The sequence below is a fragment of the Sorex araneus genome, chromosome 6, assembly GCF_027595985.1.
Source record: "Sorex araneus isolate mSorAra2 chromosome 6, mSorAra2.pri, whole genome shotgun sequence".
NCBI classification, from domain to species: domain Eukaryota; kingdom Metazoa; phylum Chordata; class Mammalia; order Eulipotyphla; family Soricidae; genus Sorex; species Sorex araneus.
In genome coordinates, this window is record NC_073307.1 from 84,431,677 (window position 1) to 84,451,654 (window position 19,978).

Below are 19,978 nucleotides of genomic sequence, written 5' to 3' on the forward strand. Positions count from 1 at the left end.
AGTGCTGATGTGTTCTGCCTGCAGCGCCAGAAAACTGCCCAGAGACTTAGAAAACTTTTTTTTTTCTTTTTTTTTTTTTTATTTTTGGGTCATACCTGGTGATGCACAAGGGTTCCTCCTGGCTCTGCACTCAGGAATTACTCCTGGCAGTGCTCAGGGGCCCCTATGGGATGCTGGGAATCGAACCCGGGTTGGCCGCGTGCAAGGAAAACACCCTACCCGCTGTACTATTACTCCAGCCCCGAAAACTTTTTTTTTTTACTTTTTGGGTCACACCCGGCGATGCTCAGGGGTTCCTCCTGGCTCTGCACTCAGGAATTACTCCTGGCAGTGCTCAGGGGACCCTATGGGATGCTGGGAATCAAACCCGGGTCAGCCACGTGCAAGGCAAACGCCCTCCCCGCTGTGCTATCACTCCAGCCCCAAGACTTAGAAAACTTGCCTTGAATTGTAGGGCAGAACCTGGAATTGAAGCCTTGTGTTTTGTTGTTGGATTCTTGCTCCGTTTCCACTCTGCCAAAAAGGATATTAAGGGAGACAGTAAAAACGGAATGAAGGGTCCTCGATGGTGGTGGTGGGGAGCAGAGGGGTTTATTTTTATTTTATTTTATTTATGTATTTTATTTTTTCTGTATGGGTCACACCTGGCGATGTCAGGAGTTACTCCTGGCTCTGCACTCAGGAATTACTCCGGCGATGCTCAGGGGACCCTGTGGGATGCTGGGAATCGAACCCGGGTTGGCGGCGTGCAAGGCAAACGCCCTCCCCGCTGTGCTATCGCCCCAGCCCCGAAGAGGGGTTTAACACAAAGGCCAAGAGCCCCTGGGAGCTGGAGAGATAGTTCACTGGGCCGCGTGCTCACCCTGCACACGACAGCCCAGGTTCTGTCCCTGACACACCAGGATGGCCCCATGATCCGGCTAGGAGTGATTCCTGAGCACGAGTCAATTGTGCCACTCTCCCCCCAAGAAATAAACCTCCAGTCCCTAGTTTGATCCCCAGTGCCACCTACCTGCACTAAACACAGTCTCAGTGAGTCTGCTGTTTGGGTCCCCCAGCACCCCACAACAGTGCGTGAAGTTGCGAGCACCTCAGCTAGACCTACAGTAGAACCAACATTGAAGTGTGGAACACCTGGCGGGCACCTCGGCCAAAGACACGAGCACCAAAACCAAGTGTGTGAAACCTTCACAAGCACGGGTCTGGCTTGTGTGCAACCCCCGGGTCACCAAAGCCGCGGTCCAGGAAAGGGGTACTGGGCGGGGGAGGGTATGAAGACCCGAGAGCCGGTGAGTCCATGTGTCCCTCCCTCCCTTGTGCAGAGGCTGACTTCCTGTCCGTTTTGTTTTCATGGAACATTCCAGCACCCTCCACTCCTTGACATGCATCGCCACCACAGCTAGGCCCGGGGTAGAGCTTGACGGGGATCCGTGGAAGGGCGGTCACAGTGAGTGATTGACTTAGTACGATGTTGGGGATGGGGCCAGAGCAATGGGATGGTGGGGAGGGCATCTGCCTTCGACAGCGACCTGGGTTTGATCCCCGGCGTCCCTGCCCCCCACCCATGAGCAGATGCTGAATAATTTATTTTGTATCGCTTGTTGTGAATAGTATGAGACGTCGCGTGACCATGTGCTCCTGGAATTCTAAAATTTTTAAATATTTGGGGTCCGGAGGCTTCTCTCTGGATCATGGCCGCTAATGTGCTGGAACGCAGTTCGTGGGTGTGGCTGCCAGGAAACTGGAAGGGCGGGGAGATGGGGGAGGTCACCCACCCCCGACTACATGAAGCCCGGAGTTTTCAGTCACTGGTCCCACGTACCTGGGTTTTTCAGAGGTTCATTCTCACACCTGGGGGGCTCTGGACGAGCCTGGGAAGGTCGGCCGTGAGTGTGGCAGGGATTGGACTCTGGAGGTTTGTGGCTGCCAGGGTTCTGTTGGGGCAGACAGAGGGACACACCTGTCCCCCTCCGAGGTGCCCTGCTGAAGTCAGCCTGGCGCGGGGTGGGTTGACATCTCTGCGGCGTGCTGCTCTCTCCCGAGATGCATCTGTGAGTTTGCTCTGATCTCTGTCGTGTGTGTTCCCTGTTTTCTCCCTCTACCACTGCAGGGAGATGGGGAATGTTCTGGCAAAGTCACGCGCGTCACACTCTGAGCACTTCCTCAGAGGCTTAAGAGGTACCCGGCCCCGGGAGGCAAGCATGCTTGGAGAGCAGGCTGGGTGTCTTGGTGGCCCCAGAAATGTTGGGGTGTTGATGCAAGAACTCGCCTTGGGGGCTGGAGCGATAGCACAGCGGGGAGGGCGTTTGCCTTGCACTCGGCCGGCCCGGGTTCGATTCCCAGCATCCCATAGGGTCCCCCAAGCAGGAGTAATTCCTGAGTGCATGAGCCAGGAGTCACCCCTGAGCATCACTGGGTGTGACCCAAAAGCTAAAAAAAAAAAAAGAAAAGAAACAAAGAAACAAAGGAAAGAACTCACCTTGGCTATTTCCAGCCAGAAAAACAAAGAGCCCGGGAAACAGCTATGGATGCCAAGGATCTGATCCGGGCCAGCCCTGTGCAAGGCGCCCTCCCCGCTCTGCTATGGCTCAGGGGCCGTTTCCTCCACCCTGATGTCGTGGCAACCAGGTGCCTTCGTGGGTGGGTTCCTCCCCAGCCTCTTAATTCCTTGTTCCCTTCATCCCAAGGCTGGGGCAGCCCGGTCTCCCTGAGGGCTGTGGGAGGAGGGGGAGGGCGCAGCGGCCAGTGAAATGCTGCGTGCCGGAGTTCCCAGAATATTCCTCCTGGTGCGGGTCACTCAGGGCCAGCCGGGCTCCTGGAGCCCCTGGAGGGTTCAGGGCAGATCTATTTCAGACCTTCTCCTCTGGCCCTGTCAGATCGGCCCATGACAACAGGGAGTTATTTTCCAGAATGTTCCTGGGGCCCCTTGAGCCACTTGGGATATTTCTGACCACCTCCACCACCCCCACACACACCACCACTATCCCCTAAAGGGAACTCTTCCAGAACTTTCCAGGCAGAGATCGCTTTATCTTTGACAGGGCGATGCTTTCACCTTGTTTCACTCACAGTCAGATGGAGAGCAAGTGTGTATCTGTGCCAGTGAAAGCTACTTTGTATCTTTGTTTTGTTTTTTTTTGGCTTTGTTTTTGTTGTTGTTTTTGCTTTTTGGGTCACACCCTGCAATGCACAGGGGTTACTCCTGGCTCTGCACTCAGGAATCACTCCTGGCGGTGCTTGGGGGACCATTTTGGGTGCTGGGGATTGAACCTGGGTCAGTTGAGTGCAAGGCAAACGCCCTCCCCGCTGTACTATCTCTTGGGACCTTCTCCTATTTTCTTTTTTTCTTTTTTTTTCTTTTGCTTTTTGGGTCACACCCAGCGATGCTCAGGGGTTACTCCTGGCTCTGCACTCAGGAATTACTCCTGGCGGTGCTTGGGGGACCATATGGGATGCCGGGGATCGAACCCGGGCTGGGCGCGTGCAAGGCAAACGCCCTACCCGCTGTGCTATCGCTCCGGCCCCCCTTCTCCTATTTTCTAAATTTTTTTTTGTTTTTTTTTGTGGGGGGTCACGAACAGTGATGCTCAGGGGTAAATCCTGGCTCTGCACTTAGGAATCACTCCTGGAGGTGCTTGGGGGACCTGGTGGGAAGCCTGGGATTGAATCCGGGGTTGGCCATGTGTAAGACAAACGCCCTCCCCACTAGCGGTACTATGGCTCCGGCCCCCTAGAAAGCATTTTTTGTTTTGTTTTTGCCTTTTGCATCACACCCGACGATGCTTAGGGGTGACTCCTAGCTCTTCACTCAGGAATCACTCCTGGCGATGCTCAGGGGACCCTATGGGATGCTGGAAATTGAACCTGGGTCAACCACGTGCAAGGCAAACGCCCTCCCCGCTGTGCTATTGCTCCAGTCCCCGAAAGCGTTATTTGTAAAGCCAGAGCTGGGACCGCATATGGTCCCCTGAGCACCAGCAGGAATAGTTCCTGAGTGCAGAGCCGTGAGTAAGCCCTAAACACAGCCAGATGAGGCCCCCCCAAAAACAAAAACAAAACAAAAGACCTCCCAAAAACTAAGAGCCTGAAAACCATGTGACATAAGCAGAGAAAATAAATACAGAACTGATTTAATGAGGCACATCACAGTGCAGGACAGAACTCCTGTCCAGGGGCTGGAGCGATAGCACAGTGGGGAGGGTGTTTGCCTTGCACAAGGCCAACCTGGGTTTGATTTCCAGCATCTTCATAGGGTACCCTGAGCACCGCCAGGAGTAATTCCTGAGTGCAAAGCCAGGAATAACCTCTGTGCATTGCCGGGTATGACCCAAAAAGGAAAAAAAAAAAAACCCTTAAAAAAACACAACTCCTGTCTACAAATGAAAATAAGTAGTTTTGATTGGAATTAGTGATTAGGGCCGTTATTTTCTTTCTTTTTCTTTTTCTTTTTTTTAATGCTTTTTGGGTCACAACCGGCGATGCACAGGGGTCACTCTTGGCTCTGCACTCAGGAATTACCCCTGGCAGGGCTCAGGGGACCCTATGGGATGCTGGGAATCAAATCCGAGTTGGCTGCGTGCAAGGCAAACGCCCTCCCCGCTGTGCTATCGCTCCAGCCCCCAGGGCTGTTACTTTCAGTTCTGTTCCAGGGCCTTCTTGTGATGTGGTTTGAAATGACTAAGTCTAGATCCTTGGGTGCCAGCTACCAAAGTGTCATCCCTCCGGTGTATGCCATTATGTAGCAGAAATGCGTGCTGTCGTTATTTGACTTTATTTGAAATATGCTTGCAGAGCAAAGACGCAAAATGACTGGCAGATTAGACATCATTTTCTCCAGAGACAAGACACTGAAAAAGGGGTGGGGAAAAGCCTTGGGAAAAGGGTTAGGTACCACTGAACCAGTGCCACCAGCGGGCAACCCTACAGGAATCCAGACTGGCTTTGCTCCGGGCTGGTAAGAAACAAATAGGGTCTCTGTCCACAGAACGGGCTCTCACTGTTACTGTATTTAAATTTGTGTTGAACAAAGTTGGGATGATGTGGTTGTTAGCCCAAATAACAAGGTTTTCACATCGGGGCTGGAGCGATAGCACAGCGGGGAGGGCGTTTGCCTTGCACGCGGCCAACCCGGGTTCAAATCCCAGCATCCCATATGGTTCCCTGAGCACTGCCAGGAGTAATTCCTGAGTGTAGAACCAGGAGTAACCCCTGTGCATCGCCGGGTGTGACCCAAAAAGCAAAAAACAAACAAACAAACAAACAAACAAACAAACAAAAAACAACAAACAACAACAAGGTTTTCACATCAACACCAGAAAATCATTTTAAAAAATTTATTGTGGGGCTGGAGAGATAGCACAGCGGGTAGGGCGTTTGCCTTGCACGCGGCCGACCCGGGTTCAAATCCCAGCATCCCATATGGTCCCCTGAGCATGGCCAGGGGTAATTCCTGAGTGCAGAGCCAGGAGTAACCCCTGTGCATCGCCAGGTGTGACCCAAAAAGAAAAAAAAAAAATATTTTAAATAAATAAATAAATAAATAAGTAAATTTGTTAGCTTCACAAAAGTTTCCTTCACTCTGTGGTAACACTAAATATGTCAGGTCACAGGTATGGATGTATACATATACATATATGCACGTGGTTTTGTTGAACGCAGGGGAGAGAGGTCCGTGTTGAACAACAGTGCCCTGAGGGGAAAGAGTAGGAAAGAGAGGCCCTTTCCTGGGTGCAATGTGCCCAAGGAAATGCAGAGTACAAACCTTTTTTGAACCCAGGTCAGACATGTGCAAAGCAAATGCCCTCAGCCCTTGCCCTCAGTTATTATTTAAAATACTGTCCCCCAGGGGTGCACCTTTGCGGTCCCTGCAGCACCTCTAGATGTAGCCCTAGTGGCCTTGAGCACTGCTGGGCGTGATCACTGAAACATCAGCCACATTGGCTGTGTTGGCAGGAGTGTCTTCCAGATCCCCTCAACGCTGCTTGGGAGCCACCCTCAAATATTAAAAACTAGGGGCCGGAGCGATAGCACAGCGGGGAGGGCGTTTGCCTTGCACGCGGCCGACCCGGGTTCCATCCCCAGCATCCCATAGGGTCCCCCCCGAGCACCGCCAGGAGTTATTCCTAAGTGCAGAGCCAGGAGGAACCCGAGCATCGCCGGGTGTGACCCAAAAAGCAAATATATATATATATATATATATATATATATATATATATATATATATATATATATATATAACTAAAACTCATACTGAAATATAAGTCTCTCATACACATACATTTGTTGAGAAATCAAATAAAAAATGTGGGGGTCTGTGTGTATATTGATAATTGTTGATCTTCTTGTGGATAATTTAGATGAAAAAAATGATTTCTCTGGGAAGGTAGACCTGGAATTCTACTCCATTATGGGAGGCCCTCCTTGGGAATATTATCAGTTAAAGACTTTGATAAATACCAGTCTTGGGCTGGAGCAATAGCACAGCGGGTAGGGCGTTTGCCTTGCACACGGCTGACCCGGGTTCGATTCCCAGCATCCCATATGGTCCCCTGAGCACCGCCAGGGGTGATTCCTGAGTGCATGAGCCAGGAGGAACCCCTGAGCATAGCTGGGTGTCACCCAAAAAGCAAAAAAAAAAAAAAAAAAAAAAAAAAAAAAACCAGTCTTTGGTTTTCCCTAACATCTGATGAACCACCCAAGTCATGGGACTAGACTGGGTCTGAAAGTTTGGAAAGTTTAGAAACACTATATACAGGGTCGGGATTATGACCAATCATTCATTGGCAGCATTCTAATCGAGAGTTGCTGCATTGTAAGCAAGATCTTGCAATTAATTGAAATATTTATATTTACATGTATATATTCTTTTTAAAAGAAATTTATTAGAGAATCACTGTGATGTAGTTACAAACTTAGGAACTTTTGTGTTTGCATTTCACTCATACAGTGATCGCTAACCCATCCCTCCACCAGTGCCCATTCTCCTCCACGAATGATCCCAGGATCCCTCTCACCACCCCCACCCCATCCCCCAACACCCCACCCTGCCTCTGTGGCAGGGCATCCCCTTTTGTTCTCTCTCCTTTTGAGTGTTGTAGTTTGCAGTAGAGGGATTGAGTGGCCTTCGTGTTTGGTCTATAGTCTACTTTCAGCTCACATCTTCCAACCCGAATGGGTCCTCCCGACATCCTCTCCTTGGTGTTCCCTTCTCTCTCTCAGCTGCCTTTTCCCCCAACATGTGAGGTCAGTTTCCAAGCTGTGGGGCAGACCTCCTGGTCCTTATCTCTACAACTCTTGGGTGTTAGTCTCCCACTCTATTTATATGTACATATTCTTAGATTATCATTTGTCAGCATTTGAGTGTTAGTTCTTATGTTCACTGTTTATATCTTTAGAGAGTATCCCGCCCGCACGGAAGAGCCTGGCAAGCTCCCCGTGGCGTATTCGATATGCCAAATACAGTGACAATAACAGGTCTCATTCCCCTAACCCTGAGAGAGCCTCCAATTATTGGGAAAGACGAGTAAAGAGAGGCTGCTTAAACCTCAAGGCTGGGACGAATGGAGACATTACTGGCGCCTGCTCGAGTAAATTGATGAGCAACGGATGACAGTGAGACAGTGGTAGCTGGGACCATGCCTCACCCGTATGGCTTCTGGTGTCTCCAGATGGTGACTGGGCCGGCCTAAGAACCTCCCTGTTGCCCGGCCAGTTCCAGAGGGTCATCGTCATCGCCGCGGTGGCAGTTTCTCTGGTGTGTGTGCTGTGGTGCTGGGAGCCCCAAGTGACAGAGCCACTCCCGGAGCTACTCATGTGCCCTGCGGTGTTGGGCTCGCACCCGGGCCTGACTGCCGGCCGAGCGCGTGCTTAGTGCAGTGATTCTCTCCCTCCCCTACTAATTGTTTCTGGTGGGGGCTTTGGGGTACACTCAGCAGCTCCCTCCTGCTCTGTGGTCACTCCTGTCTCAGTGCTCAGGAATCATTCCTGGCAATAACTGGGGGCTGTAGGCAGTGCTAGGGGCTCAGCCGAGGTCGGCAGCATGCAAGGCGGGCACCTTGCTCCAGTACTGTCTCTCCAGCACCAGCCTGGTCCGTCCTTCCCTCCCTCCCTCCCGCCTTCCTTCCTTCTTTCCCTTCCTCCCTCCTTCCCTCCTTTACTCCCTCCTTCTTTCCTTCCCTCCTTCCTTCCTTCCTTCCCTCCCTCCTTCCTTCCTTCCTTCCTTCCTTCCTTCCTTCCTTCCTTCCTTTCTTCCTTCCTTCCCTTCCTCCCTCATTTCTCTCCTTCCCTCCTTCCCTCTTCCTTCCTTCCTTCCTTCCTTCCTTCCTTCCTTCCTTCCTTCCTTCCTTCCTTCCTTCCTTCCTTCCTTCCTTCCTTCCTCCCTCATTTCTCTCCTTCCCTCCTTCCCCCTTCCTTCCTTCCTTCCTTCCTTCCTTCCTTCCTTCCTTCCTTCCTTCCTTCCTTCCTTCCTTCCTTCCTCCCTCCCTCCCTCCCTTCCTTCCTTCCTTCCCTTCCTCCCTCCTTCCCTCCTTCCTTCCTTCCTCTCCTCTCTTGGGTGTGGGGGGAGGCTGGGGGAAGATTGGGGAGTACTTAGGGTTTCCCCCTGGCTCGGTGCTCAGGGATTCTTCCTGTCAGGGCTTGGGGATCAAACCTGGGTCACCCGTGTGCAATGCAAGCACACTTACCCAACGTGTGCTCTCTAGCCCCGGCCTGGTAATTTCCTTTTCTTTCTTTCTTTTTCTTTTTTTTTTTTTTTTTGCTTTTTGGGTCACACCTGGCGATGCACAGGGGTTACTCCTGGTTCTACACTCAGGAATTACTCCTGGCGGTGCTCAGGGGACCATATGGGATGCTGGGATTCGAACCCGGGTCGGCCATGTGCAAGGCAAACGCCCTCCCTGCTGTGCTATTGCTCCAGCCCCCTCTTTTTCTTTTTTTTGATCCATTCTGGTCACACTCAGGGGTTACTCCGGGCTCTGCACTCAGGAATCACTCCTGGCGGTGCTCAGGGATGGGATGCTGGGACTCGAGCCCGGGTCGGCCGTGTGCAAGGCAAACGCCCTCCCCGCTGTGCTATCACCCCAGCCCCCATATCTGTATTTCTTCGATGTCTTTCCCCTTGCTCCAGCCACTGCCTTCCTCCCAGTCCCGGGTTTTGTCCCAAGAACGGGCCCTCTGTCTCTGCGCTTCCTTCTCACTGTCTCCCCCTGGCGGAGGATTCGCCAAGAAAAATACGACAGCTTTGCGTTTCAGTAGCGTCCCCTGTCGGCCTTGCGAGATGGCTCTGTCCTTTCTTCAGTCACCGCGGACGCTGCTTGCCCGAGGGGCACTGGCTGGGCCTTCTGGAGCGGGAGCTGTGGGGACCCCAGCCCCACCCCACGGCCCCCACCCTCCTGGAGATGCCCCCGGGTATGTCCGTGGCCTTGACTTTCTCCTCCGCCGAGACACGCGGGCACGTTGCCCCGCGGAGTGACAGAGGGGCAGGACCAGCCTGTCCTCCGTGAGGGTGACGAATCTGCTCACCATGTCCTGGCTCAGGGGGGCGCGGGGCTGCAGGACCAGCCCGAAGGCCTTCTGCTGGTAGTGAGGCAGCGGGTTGGGGCATGGCAGGCGCCTGGCGAACAGGTTGGGGAGCGGGTTGGGCAGGAGCTGGGAGCCCTGGGCCTGGTACCTTCCGCCAGCAGAGATGTGCGGGAACCTGTACAGGGCAAGGCGGGGAGAGAAGAGAGAGGTCAAAGGGGAGATCCAGGCGGGAGGATGGGGAGGGAAAGAGTGGTCCCTGGGACCAGGGCCATAGTGCCCTGGGGAGGGAGTTTGCCTTGCACACGGCTGATCCGGGTTCGATCCCTGGCATCCCATGTGGTCCCCTGAGCATTGCCAGTAGTAGTTCTTGAGTGCAGAGCCAGGAGTCACCCCTGGGCACCTCAAGGTGTGGCCCGGGGGCTGGAGTGATAGCACAGCGGGGAGGGCGTTTGCCTTGCACGCGGCTGACCCGGGTTCGATTTCCAGCATTCCATATGGTCCCTTGAGCACCACCAGGAGTAATTCCTGAGTGCAGAGCCAGGAGTAACCCCTGTGCATCGCTGGGTGTGACCCAAAAAGAAAAAAAAAAAAAGGTGTGGCCCAAACACACACACACACACACACACACACACACACACACACAGTGGTTCCCAAACTGGCAAACCTTTGGAATCAGGGACCCTCCCTCCACCTCTCTTCATGGCTCCTGACCTCAGTGTCCTGCCTCTGTGTGTACACATATATGTGTGTGTGCATGACCTATGCATGTGAACTGACCTATGTGGGGTTATTACCACTGTCACTGTAGCACTGTCAGCCCGTTGCTCACCGATTTGCTCGAGCGGGCACCAGTAACGTCTCCATTGTGAAACTTGTTGTGACTGTTTTTGGCATATCCAATACACCACGGGGAGCTTGCCAGGCTCTGCCGTGCAGGTGGGATACTCTCGGTAGCTTGCCAGGCTCTCTCTGAGAGGGGCGGAGGAATCAAACCCGGGTCGGCCGTGTGCAAGGCAAATGCCCTACCGCTGTGCTATCGCTCCAGCCCAGGGGTTATTATAGTCGGGGGAAATATCTTTGGTTGTACTGGTGGTTGTTGGTGTGGGGGCCATAGCCAGTGATGCTCAGTGGCTACTCCTGGCTTGGTGCTTGTGTGTGTGTGTGTGTGTGTGTGTGTGTGTGTGTGTGTGTGAGTGTGTGTGTGTGTGTGGTGGTGGTGGTAGGGGGGTCATCCCCAGGGGTACTCAGGACCGTGTGGAACTGGGCCTGGAACCTGCGGCTCCCGTAGGCACTGCATGCACCCCAGCTTGAAATAATGCACTTCACACGGTCAGACACCCAACTTTTTTGTTTGTTTGTTTTGTGTTTGGTTTTGGGAGTCTTACCTGGCAGTGCTCAGCGCTTACTGCAGGCCCTGTGCTCAGGGATCAGCCCTGGTGGGACTCGGGGGACCATATGGGGTGCCGGGGATCGGACCCACATGTGTAAGGCCAGCACCTATTCACTGGAGCTGGTGTAGTGTGAGGCCTGTACTGTGAAGGGGTGACCTTTATTTTTGTCTGTTGTTTTTGTCTTGTTGGCCACACCTGGCGATGCTCAGGGCTACCTCCTGGCTCTGCACTCAGGAATCACTCCTGGAGGTGCTGGGGGACCCTATGGGAGCCGGGGATGGAACCCAGGTCAGCTGCATGCAAGGCAAACGCCCTCCCCACTGTGCTGTGGCTCCGGGCCCCTCAGTCCGTGCATCTATTCCCCTGGTGCCTGAGGTGGGTAGAGAGGAAGGTGACATCACTGCCCTCACCTGTCGCTCCGCCCGGCTGCCGTCCCTTTGGTCTGCGGCCCATAGTGCCGTCCACGCTTCACCTCTGACCCCGCGTAACACGTACCCCAGGAGCCAACTTCTTCTCATCTCCGGGGAACGAGGTGGTGCTCAAGGACCCCACGCTCGCCAGCTGCTTCCACGCCCTCTTCCCCGGGCACTGGGTTTTGGAGTGGGGAGCCGAGCTGAATGTTGGGGACCACGTCTGGCAGTTGCTGGGGGGCCACTGCAGCCGGCGTGTGCCAGGGCTGGAAGCCAGCCCTGCTCTGCCGCCTGGGCCCTGGCCCCGGCCCCAACTGAGGTGACCTAGTGCTTTTGCTTATTTTGGTGTTGTGTTTTTTTTTATTTATTTTTAATTTTTTAAATTTTTGGGTCACATCCGGCGATGCACAGGGGTTTCTTCTGGCTCTGCACTCAGGAATTACCCCTGGCGGTTCTCAGGGGACCCTATGGGATGCTGGGGATCGAACCCGGGTCGGCCGCGTGCAAGGCAAACGCCCTCCCCGCTGTGCTATCGCTCCAGCCCCGTGTTGTGTTTTTTAGATTTGCCACGAAGAGGGGGCGTACCCAGCTGTGCATAGGGCTTCCTCCTGGCAGGGCTCAGGGCACACTGTGTGGTGGCGGGGATTGAACCTGGGGTGGCCACCTGCCCGGCGAGTGCCCCGCCCCTTGTTCTCCCTCCCGTCCTCTCTGCTCTTTCCGCTCCCGCCTGGGGAGCCTGACTCGTCCTTCAAGGTTGCAGCCTGAGTCCCGCTTCCTCTGTGTAAGCCGCATGCGAGACCCCTGGCTCAGCAGCAAGCCCACCCTGCCTCTTGCTCTTGAGTTCTTCCTCCCCCTCCTCCTCGCCTTGGTGCGCGGGCTTCCTCTTGGCCCTGCACTCTGGGACAGCTATTGATGGCGCTCAGGGGACCGGGTGTGTTGCCTGGGGTAGAACCGGGGAGGGCCACGAGTAAGGCAGGTGCCCTCCCGCTGTGCTATCTTTCAGGGCCTCAGGACCACCCTTCTCCTCCTCCTCTTCCTCTTCCTGTTTTGGTTTTTGAGCCACGCCTGGCAATGCTCAGGGGTGACTCCTGGCTTTGCTGCACTCAGGAATCACTCCTATGGGCTGTAGCGATAGGGCGGGGAGGGCGTTTGCTTTGCACGAGGCCGACCCGGGTTCGATTCCCAGCATCCCCTATGGTCCCCTGAGCACCGCCAGGGGTCATTCCTGAATGCAGAGTCAGGAGTAATCCCTGTGTATTGCTGGGTGTGACCCAAAAAGCAAAAAAAAAAAAAAAAAAAAAAAGAATGACTCCTGGTGATGTTCAGGGGACACTATGGGATGCTGGGGATCGAACCCAGGCCGGCCACATGCAAGGCAAGTGCTATGTACTCTGCCCTCTGCCCTGCCCCCCCACACCCTCTTGTCTTTTTTTTTTTTTTTTTGCTTTTTGGGTCACACCCGGCGATACTCAGGGGTTACTCCTTGCTCTGCACTCAGGAATTACTCCTGGTGGTGCTCGAGGGATCCTGTGGTTTGCCGGGGATCGAACCCGGGTCGGCTGCGTGCAAGGCAAAGGCTCTACCTACTGTGCTGTCACTCCGGCCCCAGGACCCTCTTTTGAGGCCCCTCTCAGTGTGCTGGGCTTCGAGCCTGAGCAGTTTCCTGACAGCCAGTGGGCTCTCTCGGGAGCCTGCCTCGTCCCTCCGGCCCCCGCCGTACCGCCCGCCAGCAGCCGTGCGGAGCTCCTCGGGTCGCTGTGACTGTGGGGGCCACGCCTGGCGATGCTCAGGAGCTCCTGCTAGCTCTGTACTCGGAAGCGGCTCCTGGCAGTGCTCAGGGACCATGCGCGGCCCTGGGGATAAGCCCTGGCCTCTCAGACCCTTAAGCTGTCTCGGTCCAGGGCTGAGCTTTGGACGAAAGATTCTTCTCTCTCTTTCCTTTTGTAGTTTGTGTTTGGGGGGGGCACGCCTGGCGATGCTCAGGGGTTCCTCTCGGCTCTGCGCTCAGGAATACCCACTGGGGGGCTGGGGGCTGTGTAGGGTGCTGGGGGTCAAACCTGGCCGGGCCATGTGCAAGGCAGGCGCCCTGCCTGCTGTCCCCTCTCTCTCTCCCTCTCTCTCTCCCTCTCTCTCTCTTTCCCTCTCTCTCTCCCTTTATCTCTCTCTCCCTCTCTCTCTCCCTCTCTCCCTCTCTCTCTCCCTCTCTCTCTCCCTCTCTCTCTTTCCCTCTCTCTCTCCCTTTATCTCTCTCTCCCTCTCTCTCTCTCTCTCCCTCTCTCTCCCTCTCTCTCCCTCTCTCTCCCTCTCTCTCTCCCTCTCTTCCTCTGTCTCTCTCCCTCTGTCTCTCTCCCCCTCTGTCTCTCTCCCTCTGTCTCTCTCCCCCTCTGTCTCTCTCCCTCTGTCTCTCTCTCCCTCTGTCTCTCTCCCTCTCTCTCTCTCCCTCTTTCTTCCTTTATATCTCTCCCTTTATCTCTCTCTCCCTTTATCTCTCTCTCCCTCTCTCTCCCTCTCTCTCTCTCCCACTCTCTCTCCCTTTATCTCTCTCTCCCTCTCTCTCTCCCTCTCTCCCTCTCTCTCCCTCTCTCTCTCCCTATATCTCTCTCTCCCTTTCTCTCTCTCCCTCTCTCTCTCCCTCTCTTTTTTCTTTTTTTTGCTTTTTGGGTCACACCCAGCGATGCTCAGGGGTTACTCCTGGCTTTACACTCAGGAATTACTCCTGGCGGTGCTTGGGGGACCATATGGGATGCCGGGGATCGAACCCGGGTCAGCCGCGTTCAAGGCAAACGCCCTCCCTGCTGTGCTATCGCTCCGGCCCCTCTCTGTCCCTCTCTCCCTCTCTCTCCCTCTTTTTCTCTCCCTCTCTCTCCCTCTCCCTCTCTCTCTCTCCCTCCCTCTCTCTCTCTCTCTCTCTCTCTCTCTCTCTCTCGCCCTCTCTCTCGTTTATGTTTGAACCCAGCACTTCATGCATGCAAGACAATTATACTTTTCCTTTTGTTTGGCAGGGGGAGAACCACACCTGCTGCTTCGGGGGTGGGGGTGGGGCTGGGGGTGTATACTCTGCTCAGGGGCATCTGCTCATTGCCAGGATCCCAGCTCTCGGCTGGAGCGATAGCACAGTGGGGAGGGCGTTTGCCTTGCACGCGGCCAACTGGGTTTGATTCCCAACTTCCCATAGGGTCCCCCCACCCCCGGAGCACCGCCAGGAGTCATTCCTGAGTGCAGAGCCAGGAGTAACCCCTATGCATTGCTGGGTATGACCCAAAAGGCAGGATCCCAGCTCTGCTCTTGGGGTTCACTTCCTGCAGTGCTCCTGGTGTGAGAAGTGCACTAACCCTTGTGCTTTCTCTCTGGCCCCTAGGGGATTTTGTTTATTTTTTTCAAGGAGTGATTCCCATTTACTTTTTTTTTCTTTTTTTTTTCTTTTTGGGTCACACCCAGCGGTGCTCAGGAGTTACTCCTGGCTCTGCACTCAGGAATGACTCCTGGCAGTGCTCGGGGGACCCTATGGGATGCTGGGAATAGAACGCGGGTGGGCCACGTGTAAGGCAAACGCCCTCCCCGCTGTGCTATCACTCCAGCCCCCCCCCCATTTACTTTTGTAAAATACATAGTAACAATCTAGAATCTTCCTTCCTGGATAGCAGGAAGAGAAGCCAAGTGCGGAATAAGTCTCTCAAAATCACCAACTTTTTCTTTTTTCTTTTTCTTTTCCTGCAGAGGGAGGAGTCCTTCCCGCCCGCTCAGGGTGGCCCCGACACGGACCCTGCCTTCTGCGGTCAGGGTCAGCCAGAGAGCGAGGGAGAGGACGGGTTTGGGGAGAAAAGCATCGACTCTCAGCACGTGTTGTGATTATTATGTGGCACGAAGCGTTGAGCCGGTGGCTGTGGCCGTGTCCGCCCTGCGAGCAGAGACCGGTGCCACCCGCCGTCGTTCTACCCGGGGCCCTGGCGCCATGGAGCCCAGTGCCCCGCCCCCCGCCCCCGGCACGGTGCTGCCCACTGCAGCCCTCCCTGGGCTGTCCCCAGGGGACTCAGGCGCCCTCCACTCCTTCTATCCGCCCACACTGACGGGTGGGGCCAGACGTGTGGGCCATACCCAGCAGGGCCAGAGGGCTGCTCCGCGCTCGGTGCTCAGGTGTGAGCCTTGGCTGTGATCAGGGGGCCCTACGCGGTGCCTGGGGATTCAAACCAGGGTCGGCAGGATGCCAGGTGAGTGCCTTACCCCTGGACACTCTCTCTCTCTCTCTCTCTCCCTCTCTTCCCCTCTCTCTCTCTCTCTCCCTCTCTTCTTCTCTCCCTCTCTTTCTCTCTCTTCATCTCTTGCCCTCTCTCTCTCCCTCTCTCCCTCTCTCTCTCCCTCCCTCTCTTCCTCTCTCCCTCTCTCTCTTCCTCTCTTCCTCTCTCTCTCCCTCTCCCTCTCTTCCTCTCTCCCTCTCTTTCTCTCTTCCTCTCTTCCCCTCTCTCTCTCTTCCCCTCTCCCTCTCTCTCTTCTTCTCTTCCCCTCTCTCCCTCTCTCTCTCCCTCTCTCCCTTCCTCTCTTCCCCTCTCTCCCTCTCTCTCTCTTCCCCTCTCCCTCTCTCTCTTCTTCTCTTCCCCTCTCTCTCCCTCTCTCTCTCCCTCTCTCACTCTCTCTTCCTCTCTTCCCCTCTCTTCCCCTCTCTCCCTCCCTCACTCTCTCTCTCTCTCTCTCTCTCTCTCTCTCTCTCTCTCTCTCTCTCTCCAGCCCACCACATTTGGAAGACAGATCGTTATCTGGTGATCATAAGCAGGCGGTGAGTACCGGAGGTCCGAGAGTGCTGGACACCAGCGAGTCCGCACGTGGCTGGGGAGGAGTGTGGGGGGCGTGCCCGGAGCCAGGAGCTCCTCTTACTTCTTGAAGTTCTTGGGGGCCAGGATGTTGCCCTTGGCGTCCAGCGGCGGAACCCTGGCCTCGCTCCTCAGCTGGAGCTTCTCGCTCTCTCGCAGCATCTTCTGCGTCCTGGCGAGCACCTGCTTCTTCCTCTGGGCGTCCAGGAAGATGGGGTTGCAGTGCAGGAAGGTGAGGAAGCTGTGGGCCCCCAGGCGGGACGGAGGGGGCACCCGCGTGTCCGTGGGGGCCTGGCGGTGGGCCCCGGCGTTGGTGAGCCAGCGCCAGACATTGCTGTCGTAGAGGACGCCGGGCCTGGCGGGGAAGGCGGCCGGCAGCTGGCCCACGTCCTGCCACGTGTGGAAGCCCCAGGTGTGGCGGGCCTCGCTCTCCTGGGGACCGAGCTCGAGGCGCCGCACCTGTGCCCTCCTGTCCACGGCCGACAGCGGCCGCAGGAGCGCCTGCTGGTACTTCTGCCAGGTGAAGCCGGGTAGCTCCGCGGGCCTGTGGGGCAGGAGGAACTCCCGCTGAGAGCGCGTCTGCGCGGGGGGCCGGGGGCACTCTGGGGCGTGCACCATCTGCGGAGAGACCGAAGGACACGGCAAGCAGGGAAGGGGTCTCGTGGCGGAGCACATGCCTGGCTTGGCAGGCGCCCGTGGGCCCGATGCCACGCGGAAGAGACGAGTCCGGGCCGGACGCGTGGCACAGGGGCCTGGGGCCACGGGCCGGGCACGCAGGCAGCCCACGTGTGGGTTTCATCCCTGGCGCTGCCGCGCGTGGCCCCTGGCCACTTCCCCGGAGTGACCCCCTGTTTCTGTTGTCAGAAAGCCCTCGCTGGAGCCACCGTGCAGTGGCCGAGCCAGATTCAAACCCGGCACCCCACAGGGATCTCCCACTTCAACCCTGCCAGGGGTGGCCCCCCAGATGAAAAATAAATGGGGGGGCTGGAGTGATAGCACAGCGGGGAGGGCGTTTGCCTGCAGGAGGCCGACCTGGGTTTTTTTTTTTTTTTTTGCTTTTTGGGTCACTCCTGGCTCTGCACTCAGGAATGACTTCTGGCAGTGCTCAGGGGACCCTATGGGATGCTGGGATTCAAACCCGGGTCATCCACGTGCAAGGCAAAGGCCCTCCCCGCTATGCTTTTGCTCCAGCCCCCGACCTGGGTTTAATCCCTGGCATCCTATAGGGTCCCCTGAGCACCGCCAGGAGTGATTCCTGAGTGCGGAGCCAGGAGGAACCCCTGAGCATCGCCGGGTGTGACCCTAAAAGCAAAATAAATAAATAAATAAATAAATAAAGAGTCGGGGTAGATGGGAAAGTAGCCAAGGGAAAGCCAGCTGCGGGCTCTGTGCACACGGGGCCTGGCCCCCCACCTGCTCCCGGCCCGTCCCCCCTAACGCCCCCCACGTCCCGTCACCCCCCTCCATTCCTGCCCAGGCACTCCTGCAGGCTGGAGCCCCTCGGGAGGAAAGAGCCCAGAGAACAGGCCTTCCCTCCCCCAGGCCCCCCGGGACGCCCCTCTCTGCCCCGGCTGGGTGTCCTTCACGGCCACTGAAGCACCAGCACGGGTGGGGCTCCCACGGGGGCCGCCCTGCCCGCCAGCCCGCACTGCTGGGGTCACACCCGCCGCCCGGTGTGAGCGAGAGCCCGGGAGCTTCTGGAGTGCTGACCCCCTTCCCCTCTCTGGCCCCGATCGCCGGCAGGTCAGCGGGAACCTGGACAGCTCGGCACCGTGGCTGCAGCCTCTCTCCCCTGCAGCAGCCGCGCCTGCCCCAGTAGGAGCCGGCCCCGCCTGAGAGGGGCTGCAGAGCGGGGAGGGCACCCAGCCTGGGTGCCCGAGTGGGCTGTGGCCGGGCTGGACCCCGAGCATTTGGCTGTCGTTGCTGGCGGCCCCTGAGGCCCCACCCGGCAGTGCTCGGAAGACCGTGTGGTGAAGGGGATCCCACCTGGGGCCCTGTGCTCCAGCCCTCGGGGCCAGCACCCCAGGATTTCTCGTTGTTATTTTATTTATTTTTTGCTTTTTGGGTCACACCCGGTGATACACAGGGGTTACTCCTGGCTCTGCACTCAGGAATTACTCCTGGCGGTGCTCAGGGGACCCTATGGGATGCTGGGATTCGAACCCGGGTTGGCCGCGTGCAAGGCAAACGCCCTCCCCGCTGTGCTGTCGCTCCAGCCCCTCGTTGTTATTTTATGGGCCCCCTCGGCGCGTGCGCAGGGCGTACCTGGGAACTACTCCTGGTGGTGCTCGGGGTGGGGTGGGGGTGCCACTTGGGATGTCAGGGATCGAACCATCGAACCCTGGTCGGCAGCGTGAGGGGCGAACACCCTCCCCTCTGTGCTGTCACTCTGGGCCCTTCTGACTCCCAAGCCGCACTGGGACACGCCAGCCCCAGGCGGGCCTGGGAGCCCGGGAGGGGGGCAGCAGGGCCACCCTGGTGCCGAGCTGAGGCCCCTCTCGGGCGGGAAGGGACCACCCGGCCAGCTGGGCCTACCTGCAGGAAAGGCTCTGGGAGCGGGGAGGTGTCCCTCCGCCCGAAGGGGGACCTTTGCTGGGTTCTGGCCATTTTCTTTCCCCCTCCTGGGCCTGTCTGGGCAGCTACTGAGGGAGGACGAGCAGGCAGCATTGTTTGCTGCTGGGGTCGCCATGGTGATGCGTCTGCGGGAGTGGCTCAGCGGGAAGGCCCTTCCCTCTGTGGAGGCCCCCGCCTCGGGGCGCACAGACAGGGGGTAGCACTGTAGCTCTGTCATCCCATTGTTCATATTGTTCATCTGTTTGCTGGAGCGGGCACCAGTAGCGTCTCCATGGTGAGACTTGTTGTTACTGTGTTTGTCATATCGAATCCGCCACAGGTAGCTAGCCAGGCTCTGCTGGGTGGGCGGGATACTCTCGGTAGCTTGCCGGGCTCTCCGAGAGGGACGGAGGAATCGAAGCCAGGTCGGCCGTGTGCAAGGCAAACACCCTACCCGTTGTGCTATTGCTCCAGCCCAGACAGGGAGGGTATCACTGTATCACTGTCATCCCGTTGTTCATCGATTTGCTCGAGCGGGCGCCAATAAGGTCTCCATTCATCCTAGCCCTGAGATTTTAGCAGCCTCTCCTTACTCGTCCTTCCCAACGGTGCCGCATTGGAGGCTCTTTCGGGGTCAGGGGAATGAGACCCAGCATTGTTACTGTTTTGGGCATATCAAATACGCCATGGGGAGCTTGCCAGGCTCTGCTGTACAGACAGGATACTCTCGGTAGCTTGCTGGGTTCTCCGAGAGGGAGAGCTAGACAATAAGAGGGAGGTAGAATGGCTAAATCCTGACTTAGCCCTGGGGCTTTGCGGGCGAGGCCCTGAGTTCAAGTGCCGCATCCTCCCATCCCCGACAGTGCTAACCAGAAGCTGGTCACGAGAGCTGCTTCAAGGACTTGCCTTGGGAGATGGGGAGGGCTTCAAGAGAGCAGTGGGCTTGTGCCGGGGGCCCTCAGGCGCCTTTCTGGCCAGGGAGGGGCTCTCGATTAGCCTGTCGGCTCAGAGGCCCAAACCAGAGCCGGGCTGGACAGAGCCAGGTACCGGCAATTGGCGTGAGGCGGTGTGAGGCCTGGAGATGGCAGGAGGGGCTGCCGCGATGCCGGGCCCACAGCACCCAGCCAGGGGTGGCGCTGAGCAGCATGTGGGGCGGCCCCCAAACAAAGCGACGGTCTGAGCCGTGAGCAGGGAGCTTGCCTTGCATGTCGCCAACCAGGTTCGATCCCTGGTATCCCAGGTGGTCTCCCGAGCCCTGCCAGGAGCAGAGTCAGGACTTAAATCCTGAGCACTGCTGGGT

General features: G+C 56.7%; 1 protein-coding gene across 1 annotated transcript; it reads right to left on the reverse strand.

Moving 5' to 3' along the window:
- Window positions 1-1,188: 1,188 nt before the first annotated feature.
- On the reverse strand, window positions 1,189-18,732 carry TEX52 (testis expressed 52). Its single transcript, XM_055143589.1, has 4 exons — window positions 18,661-18,732; window positions 16,190-16,743; window positions 9,386-9,694; window positions 1,189-1,255 (listed from the first exon to the last, which is right to left on the reverse strand). Exons 1-4 carry the CDS (start codon window positions 18,730-18,732, stop codon window positions 1,189-1,191), a joined length of 1,002 nt encoding a protein of 333 aa, XP_054999564.1.
- Window positions 18,733-19,978: the final 1,246 nt, after the last annotated feature.

Excerpts from the sequence above, each read along its gene's own strand:
- TEX52 (XM_055143589.1), bottom strand. The coding sequence starts at position 18,732 with ATGGCCAGAACCCAGCAAAGGTCCCCCTTCGGGCGGAGGGACACCTCC. Across the intron at positions 9,695-16,189 it reads GCCCCCAAGAACTTCAAGAA|GTTCCCGCACATCTCTGCTG; the intron begins GTAAGAGGAGCT and ends TGCCCTGTACAG. Across the intron at positions 1,256-9,385 it reads CCGGGGGCATCTCCAGGAGG|TACCCCTTTCCTGGACCGCG; the intron begins GTGGGGGCCGTG and ends TCCCCCGCCCAG.